Genomic DNA, 22,112 nt, shown 5'->3' on the forward strand with positions numbered 1-22,112 from the left:
TTCCACTTAGCATAATTTACTTATTATTATTTAATTATTTATGGTTTTATATTGCTATATTTCTACACTATTCTTGGTTGGTGCGACTGTAACGAAACCCAATTTCCCTCGGGATCAATGAAGTATGTCTGTCTGGGTATATGAGGGACATTTAAGAAACTCTTAGATAGGCATATGAATGACAGAAAATGAAGTGCTATGTGGGAAAGGAGGATTAGATTGATCTTAGAACAGGTTAAAACATTGGCACAACATTTTGCTGAAGGGCATGTAGTGTGCTACGTTCCATCTCCAGTATATACAGTTATAAGAGACTTGATCTTTGTTTCAACCAGTCTTGGAACCAGTTTCGTAAGCCTTTGTTGCACTCTATGCAAGAACATTCTTCATCATACAAGGACACTAAAACAGCATACAGAACTCCAGATGGGGTCTCACCAACTGCAGAAACATATTCTTGGTCCTGTATCCTATCCTCTTGCAATGAAGACCAGTATTCTGTATTGAAATAGATGGTTGGCCATTAACAGAACAGGCTTAAAGGGATGAATGGCCTACCCCTACTTCTTGCTTCAATAATATTGACAAAGGACAGCATTTACATAAGAAACAGGGACAGCCAAAGTTAGATGCCTTGAAAACTTCAAAAGCAGTTTCTAGGAATGGGAAGAATAGCCACTGCAAGAGGTTCCTGACTTCAGCTAAATTTAAAAAAAACATAGTGTCATTTCAACATATCAATGCAGTTACAAAGAAGGCACAAACATATTTCAGGAGTTTGGGTGTGTCACCAAAGACACTCACAAGACTCTAGATGAACATGGAGAGCATTCTAACTGACTGCATTCGCCATTCATTGCTCCCCTGGTATTGGAGGGGGAGCAATGCACAGGATCAAAATAAGCTGCAGAAAGATTTGAACTCAGCTCCTTCATGGGCAATGGCTTCCCCAGCATCCTGGACAACTTCAAGGAGCGATACCTCAAAAAGGCAACATTCATCATTAAGCACACCCATCACCTAGGACATGCCCACTTCTTATGGCTCCCATCAGGCACACACTCAATGACTCAGAACAGCTTCTTCCCCTCTACCATCAGATTTCTGAATGGACATTGAACCCATGAACACTACCTCACTACTTTTTCTGGTCATGACATATATTAAACCGGATTCTGATTGTGAATAACCAAACATGGTCCTGCTCAGATAAAGCAGAAGTCATTGAAGATGTTTGAGTCAACCATCTGAAAGTTATCAAAAGGTTTGGAAGGGCCAAGTGGTGATGGTTTTATAAAGTTGTTCGTAACTTTGACAAGGACTGTTTCAACAGCACATTACTGGAAGATCAACAGTAGGGTACAAACATAGATTGAACTTGAACCAATAAGTTTACGTCTTTGCATTCACATCAGATTCTGAAACATATTGGAAATTGCACTGAGAAATGTCAGAGGTTTCAAGTAAAACTATCGGAAAAACTTGAGAGGTATAGCATTTCACTAAAAGGAGAAGCTGTCAATATAGTTTGATGATGAAAGATTGAATGCAATAATAGGTAAAAACAACTTCAATATTTGCTAAACACAAGAGATTCTGCAGATGTTGAAAGCCTTGAGCAACACACACAAAATTCTGAAGAAATCCAGTAAATCAGGCAGCATTTGAGGAGGGGAATAAACATTTGATGTTCCAGGTCCTGATAAAGGGTAATGGCCTGCAAAATCAACTGTTTATTTCCTTCCATTGATGCTGCATCAAATGCAGGGTTCCTCCAATATTTTGAGTGTGTTGCTCAATATTTGCTAATTGCCAAAAAGATTACTTGCTGTTAACAAAGAAGTTTTCAGCATTTTGCTGTAGTCCCAAATTTACAACAATCTCAACACTAAAATCAACATAGTGTCTAACTAGAAATTACCCTTTTGCTCAGTTTTACCATATCGTCACAAAAATTAATATCACGGGATTCAAATAGCAAAACAAAGCCTAATAAATAGTTGGCTGTATATTTACTTTGTCCCAATGGAGCCCAGTGCTCCGCTCTTGACCCGATATGTCTGCTTTGTTTCCACCACAGTTAAGCTATGCAGCTTATGTGACATACAAATCCATCCCTTGTAAAAACCTCAGAAAACATTAGAGCACCTGGAATCAATGCTCTTAATGTCTTCAAGTATTTTACCAGGAAACAAGCAACTTCCTCCAAGCTCTAGATTAATGACACATCCTTAAAACTCCCCCAGGATGATGACCTTGCCACTGATCATACAACCACTGTCCCAAGAAGTGACCTCTCATTTGTTCTAGAGGACTTCTCTCAACAGTGTGCCACCTTACTGTTCCCTAACTTAAACATCCCATATTTCTCTCTTCCCTAAGTTTACAAGGAGGATTATCTTAGTAGACTTAATGCTTCCAACTGTACTCATCCCACAGACTCCAGTTCTTCACTCTAATCTTTCTCTTTTTATCCATTTTATTCCCATTTATGTCAGTGGCATTTCTGATGCTCTGTGGCACTTGAACATTAGTTTAAAGAGCTGGCTCATTTTCACCATGGATTACTCTGGAATTCAAGTATCTGCAGAATATCTAGTGTTTATTATTTTTAACAGGGACATGCAATCCTTTTAGCAGAGGAATGCTAGACATGGACAGAGACTCAACTTGTTTCCTTCCACCACCATCATTCTTTATTTAGCTCAATTTTTTTCCCCTCACAATGATCTTCCCCCATAATTCTCTTCATAATAAAAAGTATAGTTAATGGAAATCTCAGAATACAATGAACACTGGTTGCTTTGTGAGATACATCCAACAGTCATGGCCTCAATCCCAGTCAGATCCATTTCTTCACTTCTTTTTAAGGTACACTGAAAGCTGCATAACTCTGCCATGGATGGTCCCTGGCCAGCCAGCTGCAATAGGAGGCGAACTGGGCATGGGGCTAGAAACTTCACCCCATAAAGCAGCATTGAGCACAACTATATGAAGCGTGGTCGCAGGAAAGCAGCATCCATCATCAGGGACTCCCACCACGCAGGTCATGCTCTCTTCTCACTGCTGCCACCAGGAAGGTAATACAGGAACCTTAGGAAAAGTTTCCAGGTTCAGGAAAGTCAACAGAAACTCCAAAGACCTCATCCCTGGGAGAGGAATGATACACCGAGAAGATGGGCTACACCTAGGGACAACTTAAGAGGACAGAGAATTCTGGTTAGTTGCTGATGGCACTCTATGCCCCAGTAGGGGTGATGGGCTTAACAAAGAACAAAGCTGTTTAAAGAGTTTTCAGTTCTCATTTGAACTAGCAACTTTCAACTCCTTGCTAACTTCCACCCCACTCACATTTTCTTGTGTTTCTTCTCTGAATTCTCCCTTCCCCTTCTTCATTTTCAAACTACATTACAGCTACCAACATCCACTAAAAACTCATACTCCCATTGCAGCCCAGACTACATTTCCTCTTGTACTGCTTTCTGTAAGGTTTCGATTCCATTCTCTCCGTCTCTCCAGCTCAACTTAATTGCACCTAATGGACTATTTGTACACCAGTGCTTCTCTAAAAATTGTTTCTGCTCCACTCCATCAATGAAGTCTATTGCATTCAGTGAGCACAATGTCATCTCACCTACACTGGAGAAGCCATATTGATTGTGTAGTTTCGACTTCAATGTTCCTCCAACAAAGTCCAAGGAGAGGTGAAGGAACAACACCTCAACCACATTACAAACTTCTGAGTTCATCAGTGAATTAAACAGTTACAAATAGTCAGATATGCTATCCATGTGCCTCACACTTTTATTATGGTAGCTACAGATTTTATTCACTTCTATGTTTTACACCTTTGCAGGCAAAACTTCTCCTGTTCAAAGGATATTTTCATTCTGCTTTATTCTGCTCCATTTCCAATTCTGTCATTCAATTTTTTCTGTGATCTTCTTTATCAGAACCAGATTTAATATCACTGGCATATGTCGTGAACTTTGTTAACTTTACAGCAGCAGTGTAATGAAATACACGATAAATACAGAGGGGAAAAACTGAGTTACAGTAAATAGATATGTCTACTAACTAGTTAAGTTAAAATAAGTAATGCAAGTAAAAACAGAAATAAAAAAGTAGTGAGTACTGTAGTTCATGGGTTCAATGGCCATTTAGAATCGGATGGCAGAGGGAAAGAAGCTGTTCCTGAATCACTGAATTTGTGCCTTCAGGCTTCTGTACGTCCTTCCCCATGGTAACAGTGTGCGGAAGACATGTCCTGGGTGGTGGGGATCCTTAATGATGGACACTGCCTTCCTAAAGCACTACTCCTTGAAGATGTCTTGGATTCTATGGAGGCTGGTACCTATGATGGAGCTGACTAATTTTACAAGTTTCTGCAACTTATAAAACTTGTGCAGATGCCTCCCTTCCCCATACCAGACTGTGGTGTATCCAGTCAGAATGCTCCACATGGTAAATTTGTATAAGTTTTTGAGTGTTCTAGTTGATAAACCAAATCTCCTCAAACTCCTAATGAAGTATAGCCACTATCTTGCCTTATTTATAGCTGCATCGATATGTTGCATCCGGGTTAGGTCCTCAGAGGTACAGACACCCAGGAACTTGAAATTTCTCACTCTCTCCACTTCTGATCACTCTATAAGCATTGGTTGGTATTCCCTCATCCTACGCTTCCTGAAGTCCACAATCAGTTCTTTGGTCTTGCTGACGTTGAGCGCAAGTTTGCTGCCATGACACCATTCCACTAACTAGTATGCCTTGCTCCTGCATATTTTCCATTTTGTTTTCTTTACCTCTCTCCTCACTCTGCAACATAAATCTTGTTTTATCTATGTTTCCTTGTTCTGATGAATTTTCAGAACCAGGAAATCAACTCTCTTCCACATGTGCTGCCTAACCTGATAAGATTTTCCTGTTGGACTTCAGATGTCCAGCGTCTGCTGCATCTCGCTTCAAAGCAAGCTTGGCATTGGCTCAAAGACCATACATTATCCAAGGGAAAAGCATGGTCAGAGAAGAAATGCATACCCTCACTTATTGTTCTGTGCACACTCTAGTGATGGCTTGGTGGGTGCTACAACTCCTTTAATTTTTCATCAAGGTCTCATAACAATCTGACACATAGTAAAAGCAACCGACAATAAGATATACAGACATTATACGAACACATTATATAAATCTGTTGCACCTTGGGAGAACAAAACACGGTAGGACATACTGAGTGAGTGGTAGGGCATGAAGAGTGCAGTAGATCTGGGAATGTAGATCTATAATTCCTTGAAAGTGGCTTCACAGCTAGATAGGGCCATAAAGCTTTTGGCACATTGGCCATTTGCTGTCGGAAAAGGTAATTGACCTGACCCTTCATAAATCAAACTATTGAGTACAGGAGTTGAGATGTTATGTTGATGTTGCATAAAAGGTTGGCAAGGCCAAATCTGAAGTATCGTATGCCGTTCTGGTCATCTACCTACAGGAAAGATTACAATAAGATTGAGAGTACAGAGAATATTTACAAGAATGTTGCCAAGAATAAAGGACCTGAGTTATAGGGAGAGAGTGAATAGGTTAGGATATTCTTTCCCCTCTGGAGCATAGGAGAATGATGGGAGATTTGATAGAGGTTTTCAAAAATGATGAGGGGTATAGATAGGGTAAATGCAAGCAAGCTTTTTTTCCACTGAGGTCAGGTGAGACTAGAACTAGAGGTCATGAGGCGGAAGATAAGGGGATTCTGAGGGGGACCTTTACTCAGAGGGTAATGCAAGTGGGGATCAAGCTGCCATTGAACGTGGTGGATACGGGTTTGATGGCAACATTTAAGAGCAGTTTGGATAAGTACATTAATGGGAGGGTAATGGAAAGCTATAGTCCAGGTGTGTCAATGGACACACCTTAGTCAATGAGACTAAGCAGAATAACAGTTCAGCTTGCATGAGATGGGCCAAAGGGCTTGCTCCTCACTGTAGTGCTCTACGGCTCTATGAATCACTTCCCACTTTTGCAAAGAAGTGTTCAGCACTTTAAGGGCAGTCACAATTACAGGTGAACTCAAAGCTTACTTAAAGTAATGTCAAAACAGGGAACTATATTTAATCCAGATCAGCCATCAGATGAGAATCCATCCCATTACCAATGTGACATTTACTTTTTCTGCAGCAACCATCCTTTCAACCTTTTGTCAAGGTGACAGGATTAGCACTGAACTGAATTAAAACAATCAAAAGTTAACTGATGGAAAAAAAGCAAAAGCATTTGATCCATCAATTCAACCGTCACTCAAACCCAAGTTCCAGAAATGAACTGCCCATCTCACAATCCAACTGTCAGCTAGATTTAGTACATACCAACACACTACTTTTCATCATGATAATGACCACTGGAAATGTTAATATTGAAAAATGCTCTTATTTAAAATGGCATGCCTTTAGGATTAAGGTTTTGCCCAGATAGCAGTAACATACAAGTTCAGAAAATTATGCTACATATTCTAATCATGACAAATCTGCAGATACAGTACTAGAAATCCAGGAAACACACAAAAAATCCTGGAGGAACTCAGCAGGTCAGGCAGTGTCCATGGAAAAGAATAAACAGTCAATGTTTGACGTTTCAGACCGAGACACCTCTTCAGGACTGAGTCCTAAAGAATTCTCTCGCCTGAAACGTCGACTATTTACTCTTTTCCACAGATGCAGCATGACCTGTTGAGTTCCTCCAGCATTTTGTGTGTGCTACATATTCTAATAATTCAATTTAATGGCATTATTCCTGAATATTGAAAACTTGTTATATTAAAGTGTTATAATTTAAAGCAGATGCATTGTTAAAAGGAACTGAAAATTCCATATTAACAGGCATTGAAGTTTTTATGTAACACTGCACTTTAGAGAAACACTAATTGAATGAACTTGGTATCTAATTACAACATATAAACAAATAAAAACTATAAAGGGATTTCCATTTTATTTTTATTTTGTAAAATCAAAGCAACTGTATTGAGTTTTTAAAGACAGGCATCTTTATTATTCTCTAACAAAGTAAGTCATAAAATCAAATAACCCCAAAGAGTCAAATCAGGAATAAACATTTAACAATCTCATACTGGCACAGTAAAAGATATCATCATTTTAACCACGTGGAGTTGTAAACCCTTGACTCCCAACCCTAGCCAAATATCTGTCAGTACAGTATGAGTCAGTATTGCAGTTGCTCTGCTCACAACCCACAAACTATTAATCAATCCAGTTTTATGTTATAACATTTATCCCGTTTTGTTGTGCTATAACAATGGCTTGAGCTTACTAGTCATAAATTGCATATGTTAGCCAGCTGACAACTTTTTTGCCAACCTACTTACATTGTTAATTTATGAGCAATAATATTAAATTACTCGCTCCACAAAATAAAATCTGCATTTAAATAAAGTGCTAGAAGTCTGTCATAAGTAAACTTCTCAATTTATGGATAATTTGGAAAACAATTGATCTTACCCCACCATTCAATCACTGCAATACTTCCACCTGTCTGATATACCTTATTCAAAACATTTGGACACTAATTTCAATGTGTTCTTTAAGCTGGCACATACAGCAAAACAGGAAACTGAAATATATCAACTAAACAGCATAGAAGAAAGGATAATATTAGTTAAATCATTGCAATCTGTTTCTTCACAAGTTAAATTAATGAAGTGCTTTGAATTTTCATATATTTTTTGGAATTTACCAGTAATTATTTAGTTTGCCTGCGAATATGATGAACTGATAGATAAGCCAAGCTTTGGACCTACTCCGGGGTTCAGATAAGAAGGCTCATTTTCGGTTTAGAATGCTGTTGTTTGCTTCAATTGTTCGCATGGTTTTTTTTATTTTTTTCTTTCTCTTGTGCAACAAGTGTTGGTCTTTTATTTTTATTCTTTTTTCTCTCTCTTTAAATGGGTTCTTCGGGTTTCTTGCTTTCTGTGAGCAAGCAAATCTCAAGGTTCTATCATTTATACATTCTTTGATAATAAATGAATCTTGAATTTTGTATTTAGCTTAAGTACCGTTTTCTATACAAATCAGAACTAATCTTTTTTTAAAAATCCTCAGCTACATATTTTGATTAAATACATTTGTACTTTGGAAATGCAATCCTTGAATTTCACCTTTCATTTCCTCATTCTGATTTTCTAGATTAACGAAGTGCTGCACTGCCACTACCTTCTTAACCTATCGAGAGTCACAGATACTAGTTATTAGACATTGATCCAACGTCCACAGCTGGAAGATAACAGACTATTGCCCGTAGGTTCACACAAGCTTTTGCTGACCTCAAACTGTGACCCTCATACCAGTGGCCACAGGCTGCAGGTCATGACCTCTTCAAGTGGTATCTTGGGAGAAAAGTCATTTTAACTGGAGGATCAACCAAATCCATTGTACGATCTGGACACGAAATACGGTCCCCTAATTTTAACTTAAAAGTTTAAAACATATAAAGGGAAAATGTTACAGAATTTTCATTCTTAAAATAAACTTACTGTAATTTAGACAAGGAAGTACATTTTCTAAAGTAATAAATTATACCATAGAGAATTAACAGTGAGTGATAATTTTCACATTTAAAACTGCTGCCAAAACCCTTGCATCATGTTTACGCCTTATATGAAGACAATTGCCCCAAGGCATTTAACAAATGGAACACATGAGATTTATTAATAATTATCTCTAAACTGAAAAAATATATGAAAATTTAAAGCACTTCACTTATTTATCTTGGGAAGAGACAGAATGCAATTTTATCAATTTGCTTTCATTCAGAACACAACAGGACATACACATTTCAATATCACATAGTTAGCATATTTCTGATTCACCTAAAACTATACAACTTTTAAAAGCAAGAGTAACATAATACCAGAAATAGTTTACAATTGATTACAACTGTCATCCATAATTTACCTCCTCAATTAATTGCTCAAAATTTGCATTAAGTTAATGTTTGGCCAGCAGAGGGAGCAATTATACCCAACCAAGCAAACCATCTCAGCAAATTTGGAAATTGTTCAGAAAGGAATCAACCCAGTGAGTGATATCACAGCCAATCAATGAATGACAATAATCAGGAGAATATCGTCATTAGCCCATCACACTCCACCATCGTTATGAAGAAATATTGTTTAAATTATTCTTCATTGATTTTTCCTCATACCTGTTTAAATTTCTTGCCGCCAAATGTATTGATCCACTTTTCATCTTTGTTTTAACAAAGATCCAAATTCTCTTTTCACTACCTTTAGCTTTTGAGAAAAACTTTTTAATTTTACACATTTTTTTAAAAATTTACAGATACATCCTTTAATATTTTCCAATTGATTGAAAAGTCCTAATTTTCTCAAAACATACTTCAGTAAATCTCTTTGTATAACTTTACCATTTGCACCAAAGTAGGATGTCCAAAATTGAACCAATACTCCAAATGAATATATAATTAGTTTAAGTATACATTTTTTTGCAATTACACAATGAATAAGATCATGGCACTTACTGTTATTTAAACACTTCATCAACCTAAAATCATCTTGACATACTTAAGTATATAAATCATCAAGTCTCTTCATTTTTCCTTTAAAGATATTAGTTTAATTTTCTTATACTTACCTACAACTCTCACTTAGGAAGATTAACATGAAAGGAATGTGGCTGGGAGTGTAATTGAGTGCCGTATTACAAGGCAGAAGCATGTAATCTGCAGATAGAGTCAAGAGCAACCTAGTCCCATTCTCAATCCAATTTTTCATACAGCATGATGTATGATTGTACTTTGTAAAGAAAAATATGTACTTTTGCACTTGAACAATTAAGAACTGGATAACATATGTTGGGAGGCATAAAAAATTCTTGAGGGAGATAGGATACTGCACATAGATTTTCAAAACTAAAAAATCTACTTGATAACTGTTACGTAAAATATCAAATTTTAAAAATAAATTTCATATTTGAAGAAATATTAAATATAAAAAATTACCTCTCTCTTGGAACTCATGAGGATAGCTGAAAAAGAGACATATTTTTAAATAATTTAATCCAGAAACAAACATATTTTCTGTAATACAATAAATAGTTATTTTTTCATGCACAAGTATTTTCTAAATGTTCCCAGTTTTGTCAAAGATCATTGACCTGAGGCATAGATTTTGTTTTACCCCACAGTTGCCTGTTGAGATTTTCCCACCATACATGCATGGATTGTGCATATGACAATAAACTTGACTTTCATATGGTTATATTTAGTTATTTTTTCAGATTTTTGCTTTATTTTCTCCTGCAACTTGACACCGGGATTTTCTTCTCCACCACTAGATTTGCGCCAAATTTTTCAAATCTCTTCTCCCAATCAAAACAAATCTCAAAATAATCCAGAGTACATTTACATCAGTTTCAAATTTGTCGTCTAGTCTAGACAAACTTTGTAATCTACTCAAATTTCAGATGTACTTTTTTTCCATGACTGTGTGAGTTTCCATATATTAAAAAATGTGATAATTTAAATTTTGAGAAATGTAAATGGATTGTATGGTTTAATAAATTGTAGGGGTGACACAACAGTGTAGCGGTTAGCACAACACTATTACAGCGCCAGAGATCTGGGTTCAATTCCACCACTGTCTGTAAGGAGTTTGTGTGCTCTCCACGTGAGTGCATGAATTTCCTCCAAGTGCTCTGGTTCCCTGTCATGTTCCAAATGATTAGTTGGTTATTTGTCACATGGGCATAACTGGGTTGTGTGGTCTCATTGGGCCAGAAGGCCTGTTACTGTATTGTATCTCTAAATAAAATAAAGTTCTGCAGTATACTCAGAATAACTTATTGTGATACTAATCCACGTAGGGGGTCAACACACATTAAATCTCATTCTTCAACACTTGGTTAATTATGATATGCATCTTAAATTCACAAGAACACAGCACAACAGGAACCTCCCACTTGCCTCACCATTCAGCATAATCATGGCTGAACTAATCCAGGCCATTCTCGTCAATCCCCTGATGTTTCAAAAATTTAACCACCTCCGCAATAAACATTTCCAATGGGCTAGCCTCCACAACTCTCAAGGTAGAAAATTTCACTCGGTGTAAGAAGTTTCAACATACCTTGACCCTTATCTTGAAATGACATCCCTTATTTGAAATCTTCCCAGGCATGAAAACCATTCGACACCCCCGTCATGTTTTCTTAGGATTGTGTACATTTTAATGAGAACATCTCTTGTTCTTCTAAAATCCAAAGCCTACAGACCCAACCTGCTTAGCCTTCCTTGACAAGTCAATGCCGTCATCCCAGCAGTTAGCCCAGGACTGCCTCCAAAAGTGCTCTCAGCTGGGTGCATTACTCCAGGTGTGGCCTCAACAATACCCTGCGTAATTATACCAGGACCTCCCTATTTCTAAACACCAGTCCGTTGACAAGGACTGTATTTTGTTTATTTTGATGCCTTAGAGCAACTTAAAATATAAGACATACACAATTACAAAATCTTTACCTTGTTTTAATAACTTTAAGCTTTCGCAAAAGGGTGTCTCTCTTATCTTTTGCCTTCTTTGACAGGTTTTCTCCCTTTAGTATTTCATTTATAAATACATCAATATCTGCAAAAAAGATGAGAGAATATTTACATTAAAATTGATGGATAAGAAATTCCATAAGACCATAAGACATAGGAGTAGAATTAGGCCATTCAGCCCATTGAGTCTGCCCTATTGTTAATTTATTATCCCTCTCAAACATATTTTCCTGCCTTCACCCAATAACCTCAGATGCCCTCAACCTCCGCTTTAAATATATCAAAGGACTTGGCCTCCACAGCTGTCAGTGGCAATTAATTCCACAGATTCACTATCTTCTGGCTAAAGAAATTTTTCCTCATCTCTGTTCTAAATGATTGTCCCTCTATTCTGATGCCGCCCCACTATAGGAAACATCCTCTACACATCCGCTCTACCTAGGCCTTTAAATATTCAATAGGTTTTAATGAAATCCCTTCTCATTCTTCTAAACTACATTGAGTACAGGCCCAGAGACATCAAACACTCCTCGTACATTAACCTTTTCATTCCTGAAATCATAGTCACGACCCTTAACCCTTTCCGATGCCAGTACTTCTCTTATACCGCTCTTAGATAGGGGGTCCAAAACTGCTCACTATACTCCAGATGTGGTCTGATCAATGCTTTATAAAGCTTCAGTTACATCTTTGTTTTTATATTCTAGTCCTCCTGAAATGTATGAGTAACATTACATTTGCCTTCCCAATGAATCAACCTGCAAGTTAGCCTTTCGTAAATCTTGCGCAAGGTCTCTCAAGTCCCTTTGCACCTCTGATTTTTGAATTCTCTCCCTGCTTAGAAAAGACTCTATATCTTTATTCCTTCAACCAAAGTGCATGACCATACATTTCCCAACACTGCACTCCATCTGCCACTTCACTGCCATTTTCCCCAATTTGTCTGAGTCCTTCTTCAGACTTTGCTTCAACGCTATACTTATCTTCGCATTATCCGCAAACTTGGTCACAGAGCTATCGATTCCATCATCCGGTATTCCAGTCAGTGACCAATAAGACATTTGAAACGGTACATTTGTGAATCCCTCCACTGATGTTTTGCTACCATGAGCCTACACTGGTACATCTTCAAAGATAAGGTGCTCCTATTTGTGTTGTGTGGGGGAGGGGAAGGGGGAATAGATAGATATGGAAATGTGAATGCTATCATGGAAACAGTACTGGTTCTAGCTAACAAATGAGTTGCTCATTTACTGTGGATTTAAAAATCAGTGCAACTTACTTTGAAAAAACAATTCATTTCATAACTTTTCAATAAGGCAGGAAATGCTTAGCATTAGAATTATCTTCAAATTTTACGCAAGTCAGATTAATCAGGAAGAACCTTGCTAAACATGTCCATCTGAATGGACAATAAAGGACAGAACTAAAGATGTATAGCAAAGATTACTTACACAGTCAATAAATATAACATAACCTATTGCCATATATATAGCCAATATTATTTCAGAAAAATTATGCTCAAATTCATAGAAGGTTGTTTTTCACAAATGGGTTTGAAGAAAATCTATCACTAAATCAATTTAATGCTTGTGTTATAACTCACATGCAGCTGACCACGGAACACTGAATCATGACAGCCAATTGTTACAACCTACAGGCATAAAGCTGCAGCCCATTCTGAGAGCTGAGGCTCATTTGTGGAAGAAATGTCATGTTTTGCCTGTAACTATGCATGCACAAAATTGTTCAGCTATACAGAAACTTGACAATTTGGATTAGGCTGTTGAATACAGGAAACAGATTTGAAAAGATTCTTCTTACTAAAGAATAGTGTCCTCTATGAAAATGGTGAAATGGCACTGCCAAGATCTAAGGCCTATATTTAACAATAATAGGCTTAAGCAGATGAGACTTCTCATTGCAGGGAAGTACAGACTTCAGTGCATTTCATTAGGTCCTTTCAAAATAATATAAAAATTAGATTTGGTCTACAAGCAGCACGTAACAAGCTGCCAACAAGTGCACTGATTAGAAGAGATCTGAAGGAATTTCCAAAATGAGAACATTACAAAGTACTGTATTCCAGGAATATTTTACCCAGTCATTCAAGGGTGCTGGAATTTGTTTGGGTACCATGAGAATCACTGATTATGGTTTTCACAAATTGACGCCAAGTTTTCTCTTGAATTATTTGCCTTTAGAGATAATTGTCTCTATAGGTGTCACATAAAATCTGACTGATTGATGCCACAACAACCTCTCATTCAATGTCAGCAAGACCAGGGAACTGATTAATTGACTCCTGGAGGAGGGACCAAGAGGTCCATAAGCCAGTCCTCATTGGAGAATCAAAGGTTGAGAGGGTCAGCAATTTTAAATTTCTCCATGCTATCATTGCAAAGGATCAGTTCCGAGTCCAGCATGCAAATGCCATAATGAAGAAAGAACAGCAGTGCCTCTTCTTTCTTAAAAGTATGCGAGGATCCGGCATTTCATCTGGAACCTTGGCAAACTTCTATAGATGTGCAGTGGAGAGTATATTGACTGGTTGCATCACAACATGGAATGAAAAAGCCTACAACAGTACTGAACAAAGCCCCGTCCATTACAGGTAAAGCCTTCCCCACCATGGAGCACATCTAATGTTGCAGGAAAGCAACATCCATCATTGAGGACCCCCAGGCCAAGGCCCCTCCTCTTTGCTGCCAACAGAAAGAAGGTACAGGAGCCTCAGTACTCACACCACCAGGTTCAGGAACAGTTATAACCCCACAACTATTGGTCAACAATGAGGATAACTTAGTGGCCTAATATTCGATCGGTCTGAATATTTTTGGAATGCAGAAGAAAACTGGAGCACATGAAGGAGATGCACACAACCATAGGGAAACCACAAACACAGGAGACTCTGCAGATGTTGGAAATCTTGACCAACCCACACAAAGTGTTAGAGGAACTCAGGCAACATCCATGGAGTGGAATAAACACTCAATGTTCTGGTCCGGATTACAGATCTTGGCTTGATACATCAACTGTTTATGTATCAAACCTTCCACAGATGCTGCCTGACTTGCTGAGTTCCTCCAGCATTTTGTTTGTATTGCACAGCAAGACCACGTAAACTGATCACAGACTGTGCTAGAGGTCACTATTGAAGTTGGATCACCAGAACAGTGAGGCAGAAACTTTAGTAACTGTGTCAAAGTTCCAGCTTCAGTCTAAAGCTCAGGAAAACTCAAATTCTAGCTTGGTTTCCATCCAAAAAATGTTGGATTTTTGAAAATCAACATGAGTACTGATTGCCTAATTTTTAAAATCTATTTAATCGTTGTAATTTGAAGATAAAATATTTTTCATTGGGTGGCAGGTGGAGATACATCACCACCAAAGGAGGTGCCAGGCACTCCTTCCCTCTGTTAGCCTGCAGGTCACCCTTGGGCAAGGTGTTAGCACCTGCTTAGCCCCCTGATCAGGGTCACATGAAACCACGGGAGCAGGTGGTGGATAGTCGTATGAGCAGCTGGTGCATATCACAAGTCCTGGTTATGCAACCACAGACACCAGGCAGACAATCTCTGATAATGGCTGGGGTCACCCACCATGTAAAGACTCTACCCAAAAGAAGGCAATGGCAAATCACTTCTGTAGAAAAATTTGCCAAGAACAATCATGGTTATAGAAAAGCCATGATCGCCCACATCATATGACATGGCACATAACAAACGAAAGAATGAATATTTCTCTTAGGCGGTCCCTCAGTGTTAAGACTGACTTGGCTTCACCCTAGTTCTAAGCTGGCTGGGAATGCCTTTACAGGACCTACAGTCTGTGCCTAATGTGGTGCTTGATGATGTGAATAATTGGCAACCAAGAGAAAATCTGCAGATGCTGGAAATCCAAGCAACACACACAAGATGCTGGAGGAACTCAGCAGGCCAGGCAGCATCTATGGAAAAGACTACAGTCCTGCCGAAGGGTCTCAGCCCAAAACATTGAGTGTACTCTTTTCCACAGATGCTGCCTGGTCTGCTGAGTTCCTCTAGCATTTTGTGTGTGTTATGTAGATAAATGGGTTGCCCAAATGCTGCACATATCTCCTGTCATCTGGTCATGTCATAGACACAAGGTGCACATTGACTACCCAGATGATTCAGGAGGAATTCCAGATTTGATATAGATGTCACATTTTCAGAAAGGAGAGTTTGAAATTACCATTAGAGTACTCCCTAATTCCTGTGTCCTCCTCTAATATCTTGCTATGATTGACCTTGGAGCTGTTGATCGATCAACAAACAAAAGCACCTTGATTTGTGTGACGTACACTCAGTGGTCACTGTAATACCTGAGTGAAGTTTTGCTACAAGCCCACAGATTATGATCATATATGTTTATGTTTCTTCTAATGATCTACAGTACCTCATGGATACCCACATTCAGAACATAGAACATTACAGCATACTACAGGCCTTTTCAGCCTATGATGTTTTTTGGCAAGCTTTTAGCCTACACTAAGATCAGTCTAACCCTTCCCTCTCTCATAGCCCTCCATTTATCTATCATTCATCTGCCTATCTAAGAGTGCTTTAAATGTCCCTAATGCATCTGCTTCCACCACCATTGCTGACAGCGCATTCCACACATCCACCATCTCTGTGTAAAAAAAAACTTTCCTCGCATCTCCTTAAAATTAAGCCCCCTCATGTGAGCCATTTCCACCCTGGGAAAAAGTTTCTGACTTTCCAATCGATCTATGCCTCTTATCAAGTCACCTCCTTTCATTGTACCTAATAAAGTAGACAATGAGTGTATGGACTTCTGCTGCTGTAGCCCATCCACTTCAAGGTTCAGCATGCTGTGTGTTTAGAGACGCTCTTCTGCACACCACTGCTGTAATGCATGGTTATTTCAGTTATTGTTGCCTTCTTGACAGCTTGAACCAGTCTGGCCATTCTCCTCTGACCTCTCCCATTAAAAGGTGTTTTTGGCCACAGAACTGCAGCTTGCTGAATGACTTTTTTGCTGGTTTTCGCACCAAACTCTGTAAGCTCTAGCGAATATTGTGCTTGAAAATCCCAGGAGATTAGCAGTTTCTGAAACACTCAAACCACCCTGTCTGGTATCAACAATCATTCATTCCACAGTCAAAGCCACTTAGATCACATTTCTTCCCCATTCTGATGCTTGGTCTGAACAATTAACTGAATCTCTTCATCACATCTGCTTGCTTTTATGCACTGAGTTGCTGCCACGATTGGCTAATTAGATATTTGTATTAACGAGGAAAAGTACAGGTGCACCTAATAAAGTGGCCACTGAGTGTATGTCCTTGATGTCTTTCACTTCAGTCTCAGTAATATTCCTCAATGCAACACTCGATGCAATGTGGTCAATTTCATGCCATGTCTGGAATCTCTAAACTAAAGCCCTAAAATCCTGAAGCTAAGTGGCTGTAGTGTAATCCAAAATAAGATTAGTTTACTACTGGTGAGGGACTACGGCTTGGTAGCTCAATATCGCTCTGCTATTGATTGAGTAATAGGGTTTTAATAAACTGAATTTCTCCTGCTATTTTGCGGTCAGGAGATACCTGGCAATTTTCCACTTTGCTGGATGTATGCCAGTACAGTATTTTACTGCAACAGCTGGGTGTAAGATGCATGGACCTTCAGTACGACTGTTGGGATGCTATGTGGTGCCACAACCATTGCTGTATTTCAGCTAAATGGCCATCGGCTGGCTTTGTTGTCTGGGGAAAAGGCTCAGGACCAATGCAGGATGGACAATAGACTCCGCATTTCTAGCTAAACATTCCCGCCTGATCTTTAATAGGTAGACCCTGCCATTATTAAGGATTGGGATATTCTTGCAGCCTTCCCTCCACTTAGCTACTTAACTGCTTTCCTTGATTTATCAGATTGCAAAGTTGCAATCTGTCCTATACACAAGAAAAGTAATCCGTCCTGTTTGCAGCAAGGCTGCTTAGCTTTGCCTACTGCATGTTGTTTAACACATATGTTGTTCCATGTTGCAGCTTCACATGCTTGGCATCTCATTTTCTGGTATCCCTTCAACACACATCTCAGCATGGGTTTATAACCCAGTTTGACTATAATAGCTCAGTAAAGGTTTTGCTACAAGCTCACAGATTATGATCGTATACATTTATGTTTCTTCTAATGATCTAAAGTACCTCATGGGTACCCATTTTCAGAACACAGAACATTATAGCATACTACAGGTCCTTTAGATAGGCTGGTGGCATAGTGGCATCAGCGCAGGACTTCGGAGCGAAGGCTCCCGCGTTCGAATCCAGCCGGCTCCAAAAACCTGGAGAGGGATGGGCTCTGCCAGGTTTCAGATGCCCAAGACACGCCATACGATGAGCAATCACCAAAAAGATCAGTGCAAAAAGCTCGTCATGACGGCGCCCCAACAACACCCGACAACTACACACACACACCCTTTAAGTCCCTGATGTTTTGTCTACTCTTTAACCTACTCTAACCTTTCTGTCCCACAAAGCACTCCATTTTTCTATCATCCATGGGCCTACCTAAGACTCTCTTAACTGTCTCTAATGTATCTGCCTTTGTCACCACCCCTGCACACATTCACCACTTTTGTGTAAAAAAAAACTTTCCTTGAACCATCTTAAAATTATGCCTCCTCGAGTTAGCTATTCCCACCCTGGGAAAGTGTCTACACCATCTATACCTCTTATCATCTCATACACCTCTATCAAGTCACCTCTCATCCTTCTTCATTCCAAAGAGAAAACTCTTAGCTCGATCAACCCATCCTCATAAGAAGTGCACTCCAATCCAGTTAGCATCCTGGTAAACCTCCAATGCACCCTCTCTAAAACTCCCACATCCTTCCTATGAGGAGGAAAGCAGAAGAGGACACAATAATCCAAGCATGAGCTGCCTCTGCCAGTTTGCATGAACACACAATGAACTTGACATTTGGGTGAACCTGGGCAGTCACTACTACCCACGCCGTTTGAGACAGACAAACATGCCACAGTCATGCTGGTTCAGTCACCACATACTACAGACTCAACCCAGCATTATGCCCTTCCTCTGCATGATCTCCTCTCCAGTAGAGAAACCAAACATATTTTGGGTGATAGGACTGCAAAGCTGTTGCCCTTCATCCACAAAAGTGACCATGACCCTCAGGGTAGCCTGCCACTTTAATTCCCAACCCCATTCGCACTGTGATCTCTGCTTACGGCCTCCTGCTCTTTGGGGAAAAAAATCCTCCAATGTAAGTTTGAAGAACATCATCTCACCTTCTGAGCGAGCACATTACAGCCTTCCAGATCAAATACTGAATTATATAACATTAGATAGTTCATTCTTCCTTTCTGTCTGTCTGGATCAAAACTGGCACTAATTTTGGCTAACACACACAAAATGCTGATAGAACACAGCAGGCCAGGCAGCATCTATAGGGAGAAGTACAGTCGACGTTTCGGGCCGAGACCCTTCGCCAGGACTGGTGCTGCCTGGCCTGCTGCGTTCCACCAGCATTTTGTGTGTCTTGCTTGAATTTCCAGCATCTGCAGATTTCCTCGTGTTTACTATTTTGGCTAATTTGTCTTTTTTTTTCCTATTAGCGTGGACAAGCCTGCAAGGCATGTCACAATCAGAATCAGCTCATTATCGCTGAACTATATCGTGAAATTTTGTGGCAACAGTACATACAGAGTAATACAGCACGTCCCAATGCTCTACTATCTACAGCACATAACAAGCACAAAGCAGTGATAGGTGCTCCCAATTGCCAGTTTGCATCATTTGAACTCACCCTATCAGAGATATTTCCTTTGTCCTAACTATCAGACACCTCCTCTGCTCCAAAAACTGATGTTTTTCTAACTTACTTTCAGATTTCCAGCATCTACATTTTTGTCTGATTTTCATTTCCTTCCAGTTTTGGACACCTCAAAGATGCAATCAAGCTATTCTTGTTGATAGTAGCTATGTAGAGTAAATTTTGTACCCTTAATACATCCAGTACTTCTTCCATCAACGTAGATGAACAGTAATTAATCTGCTGAGGGAGCACAATCAATTATAATCAGAAGATTTCCTTGCTCAAATTTAATCTAATGCCTGGAATTGGGTCTCGAGCAGGAATTCCCAACCTGGGGTCCACAGACCCTTTGTTATGATATTGGTCAATGGCATAAAAAAGGTTGGGAACCCCTGGACTAGAGTCAAATTTTAAACTTCAAGGACTACTCGCCTATTCCTAACCCCTCTGGTGGGTCTGTCCCAGCAGAGGGGTGGTATGTGCCCAAGGACTATGGTCTGAACATTGTTAAGTTTGATGGGGTGTGAAGCTGTTACTTAACCAAACTAATAAACTGTTTTCCCAATGTAGACACATTCCCAGATGTTTTTGAGGAAAGAAAGCATTGCAATGTGTCATTCAAAACCTAACAATACAAACTTAGCTGCTTTACAGAAATTAAAATTTTTCTCTTCTAGGCTTCATGAAATAATAATGAATACTATATTACCTAAGCAAATTATCTTCAGCCAACAGGTCTGTAATTTACCCCAAAACTGTACTTTTCACCAGAGGAAGTATTTTTTAATAAGGATCACAGAATGTTAAAAATTACCATATCTGAGCCACTTCCACACACAAAAAAACGCAACACAATTTCCTATTTTCAGAAGATGCTAAGAGTTTCGGGAATTTTCTTTTGTGTGTGTGTGTGCACGTATCGGGTCTAACGTTGAAGCTTTTCCTCGGCGCCGGGAATGGTGGCGTGAATGCAGATAGATGGCTGAACGACATAAATAGTCGAATGAGCGGAACAGAAGGGCGCCTTAGTAGGAAGACAGAAAATGCAGGAAGAACTCGGACAACATTAAACGGGATACAAAAAGTTCCGAGGACCGAAATATTAACTACTTTCTCTTTTTACGGTACTGCTTGACTGGCTGATTTCTACCAGCGTTTGGTTCCTGAATCCGCAGTTTAATCTGTTTTCCAGAGTTCCTACTTACTTTTCGTCAACTTTCACAGAAGATTAAAAAACGCTTGGCGACCTGTATTTCTTCTCCGCTTGGCTTACAGAATGTACGCGCATTAAAAGTAAACACATATCTGTCAACTAAGGGTGAACTTCAACTGGCAAACGTGACGCTGGGAAGTTGACAGGCCGATGGGCACAGGTGGGGAAGAGGCGGCGCGCTGCTGCTTTAATCCTTGTTCAACACTTGCCACCTGTTTCTTCCCGAATCACCCACGCAGTGAACGGGAGCGGATCCAACTCGATGCTGGTGTCAAACTCCTGCAACGGGGTAGAAACCCTGTGCCGGGTGAACTTCTCCAAGCATCGCTGCAACTTCCTCTTTTTTCACTTTCCCCAACTCCGGCCAATTCAGCCGAGTTCTCGCCAACTTGACACTCTTGTGTATTTGTCTTTACGGAAAATCGGTTAGTGAAGGGGAGGGAACCGTGGCCGGGGGCTGACCGGGCGGGTGAGGTGGCGGGGGCTTTTGAATTTTACCTGCAATCAGGCTCTTCACGTCCTCTGGGAGTTGCTGCATCTTCGCCCGCCTTCCCTTCGCTGTTACCGGAGAGCGCTCGCTCCACGCGGAAGTGCCGCTCCCAGCGCGCGCGGCCGGACCGGGGGGGCGGGGTGGAGCGCGCGCGCGGCCGGGGCTGGGGCTGACGCTGCCGCCGGCGTCGCTGATTGGAGCAAAGGTCGCCATGGGTGAATGAGGCGTGCGCCCGCCCCTCGCCGTCTGCCGGGGGAGGGGTGCAGAGAGTAATGTGAGATTTGCTGTAGCAGTGCAAATTTACAATGAATTACAAAATAGTGCAGGGGAAAAGAATAACGAAATAGTATTCATTGAAATCAGAATCAGATTTATTCTCAAGAACATATGACATTTGTTGTTTTACAGGGTAGTACGATGCAAAGACAGAAATCTAACATTACAAAAAAATAAGTGCAGAATAAAAGAAAAAAACAAGCTGGTGTGTAGGGGCTTGTGGACCATTCAGGATGGCAGAGGGAAGAAACTGTTCCTGAATTATTGAGTGTGGATCTTGAGGTTCCTGCAGTCTCTCCCTGGTGGTAGTAATGAAAAGAGGACATGTCCTGACAGGTGGAGGTATGGAGGTGCCTAGTGATGAATGGTGTCTTCCTGAAGAACTTCCTTTTGAAGGTGTGCTGGGGGCAGCCTGCAAGTGTCGCTGCATATTCCGGCACCAACAGAGCATGCCAACAATGCTTGGCAGAACGACACAGAGCATGACCAAAGAGCATATATCAAATCATAAAGCACAACAGCAAAACAAGCCCTGTTCCTTCCCCCACCCCAGAACTATCCATCTTCTTCAGCTTCCTGCGAGCTTGTGGATTTGCACACACTGTGCCTTTGACTTCCCCAGCAGATTTGCTGAGACCTGCAGACTCGGGCTCTGGCCTTCAGGTTGAATTAGACCATAAGACATAGGAGCAGAATCAGGCCATTCAGCCATTGTCTGCTCCTCCATTCCATCATGGCTGATCCCGGATC

The 22,112-nt window shown here is 40.1% G+C and overlaps 1 protein-coding gene across 1 annotated transcript in view; it reads right to left on the bottom strand.

Annotated features, from left to right (window-relative positions):
- The window catches only part of skap2 (src kinase associated phosphoprotein 2), a 252,598-nt gene extending 231,394 nt beyond the window's left edge, over positions 1-21,204 (bottom strand). Inside the window, exons 1-3 of the mRNA XM_073024429.1 lie at positions 21,095-21,204; positions 11,539-11,644; positions 10,024-10,049 (exon numbers count right to left, since the gene is read on the bottom strand). Coding sequence (XP_072880530.1) covers positions 10,024-10,049; positions 11,539-11,644; positions 21,095-21,134 — 172 coding nt within the window. The 5' untranslated portion in view covers positions 21,135-21,204. The remainder of the gene's footprint in view (positions 1-10,023; positions 10,050-11,538; positions 11,645-21,094) is intronic.
- Positions 21,205-22,112: the final 908 nt, after the last annotated feature.

The sequence above is a fragment of the Hemitrygon akajei genome, chromosome 20, assembly GCF_048418815.1.
Source record: "Hemitrygon akajei chromosome 20, sHemAka1.3, whole genome shotgun sequence".
NCBI lineage: Eukaryota > Metazoa > Chordata > Chondrichthyes > Myliobatiformes > Dasyatidae > Hemitrygon > Hemitrygon akajei.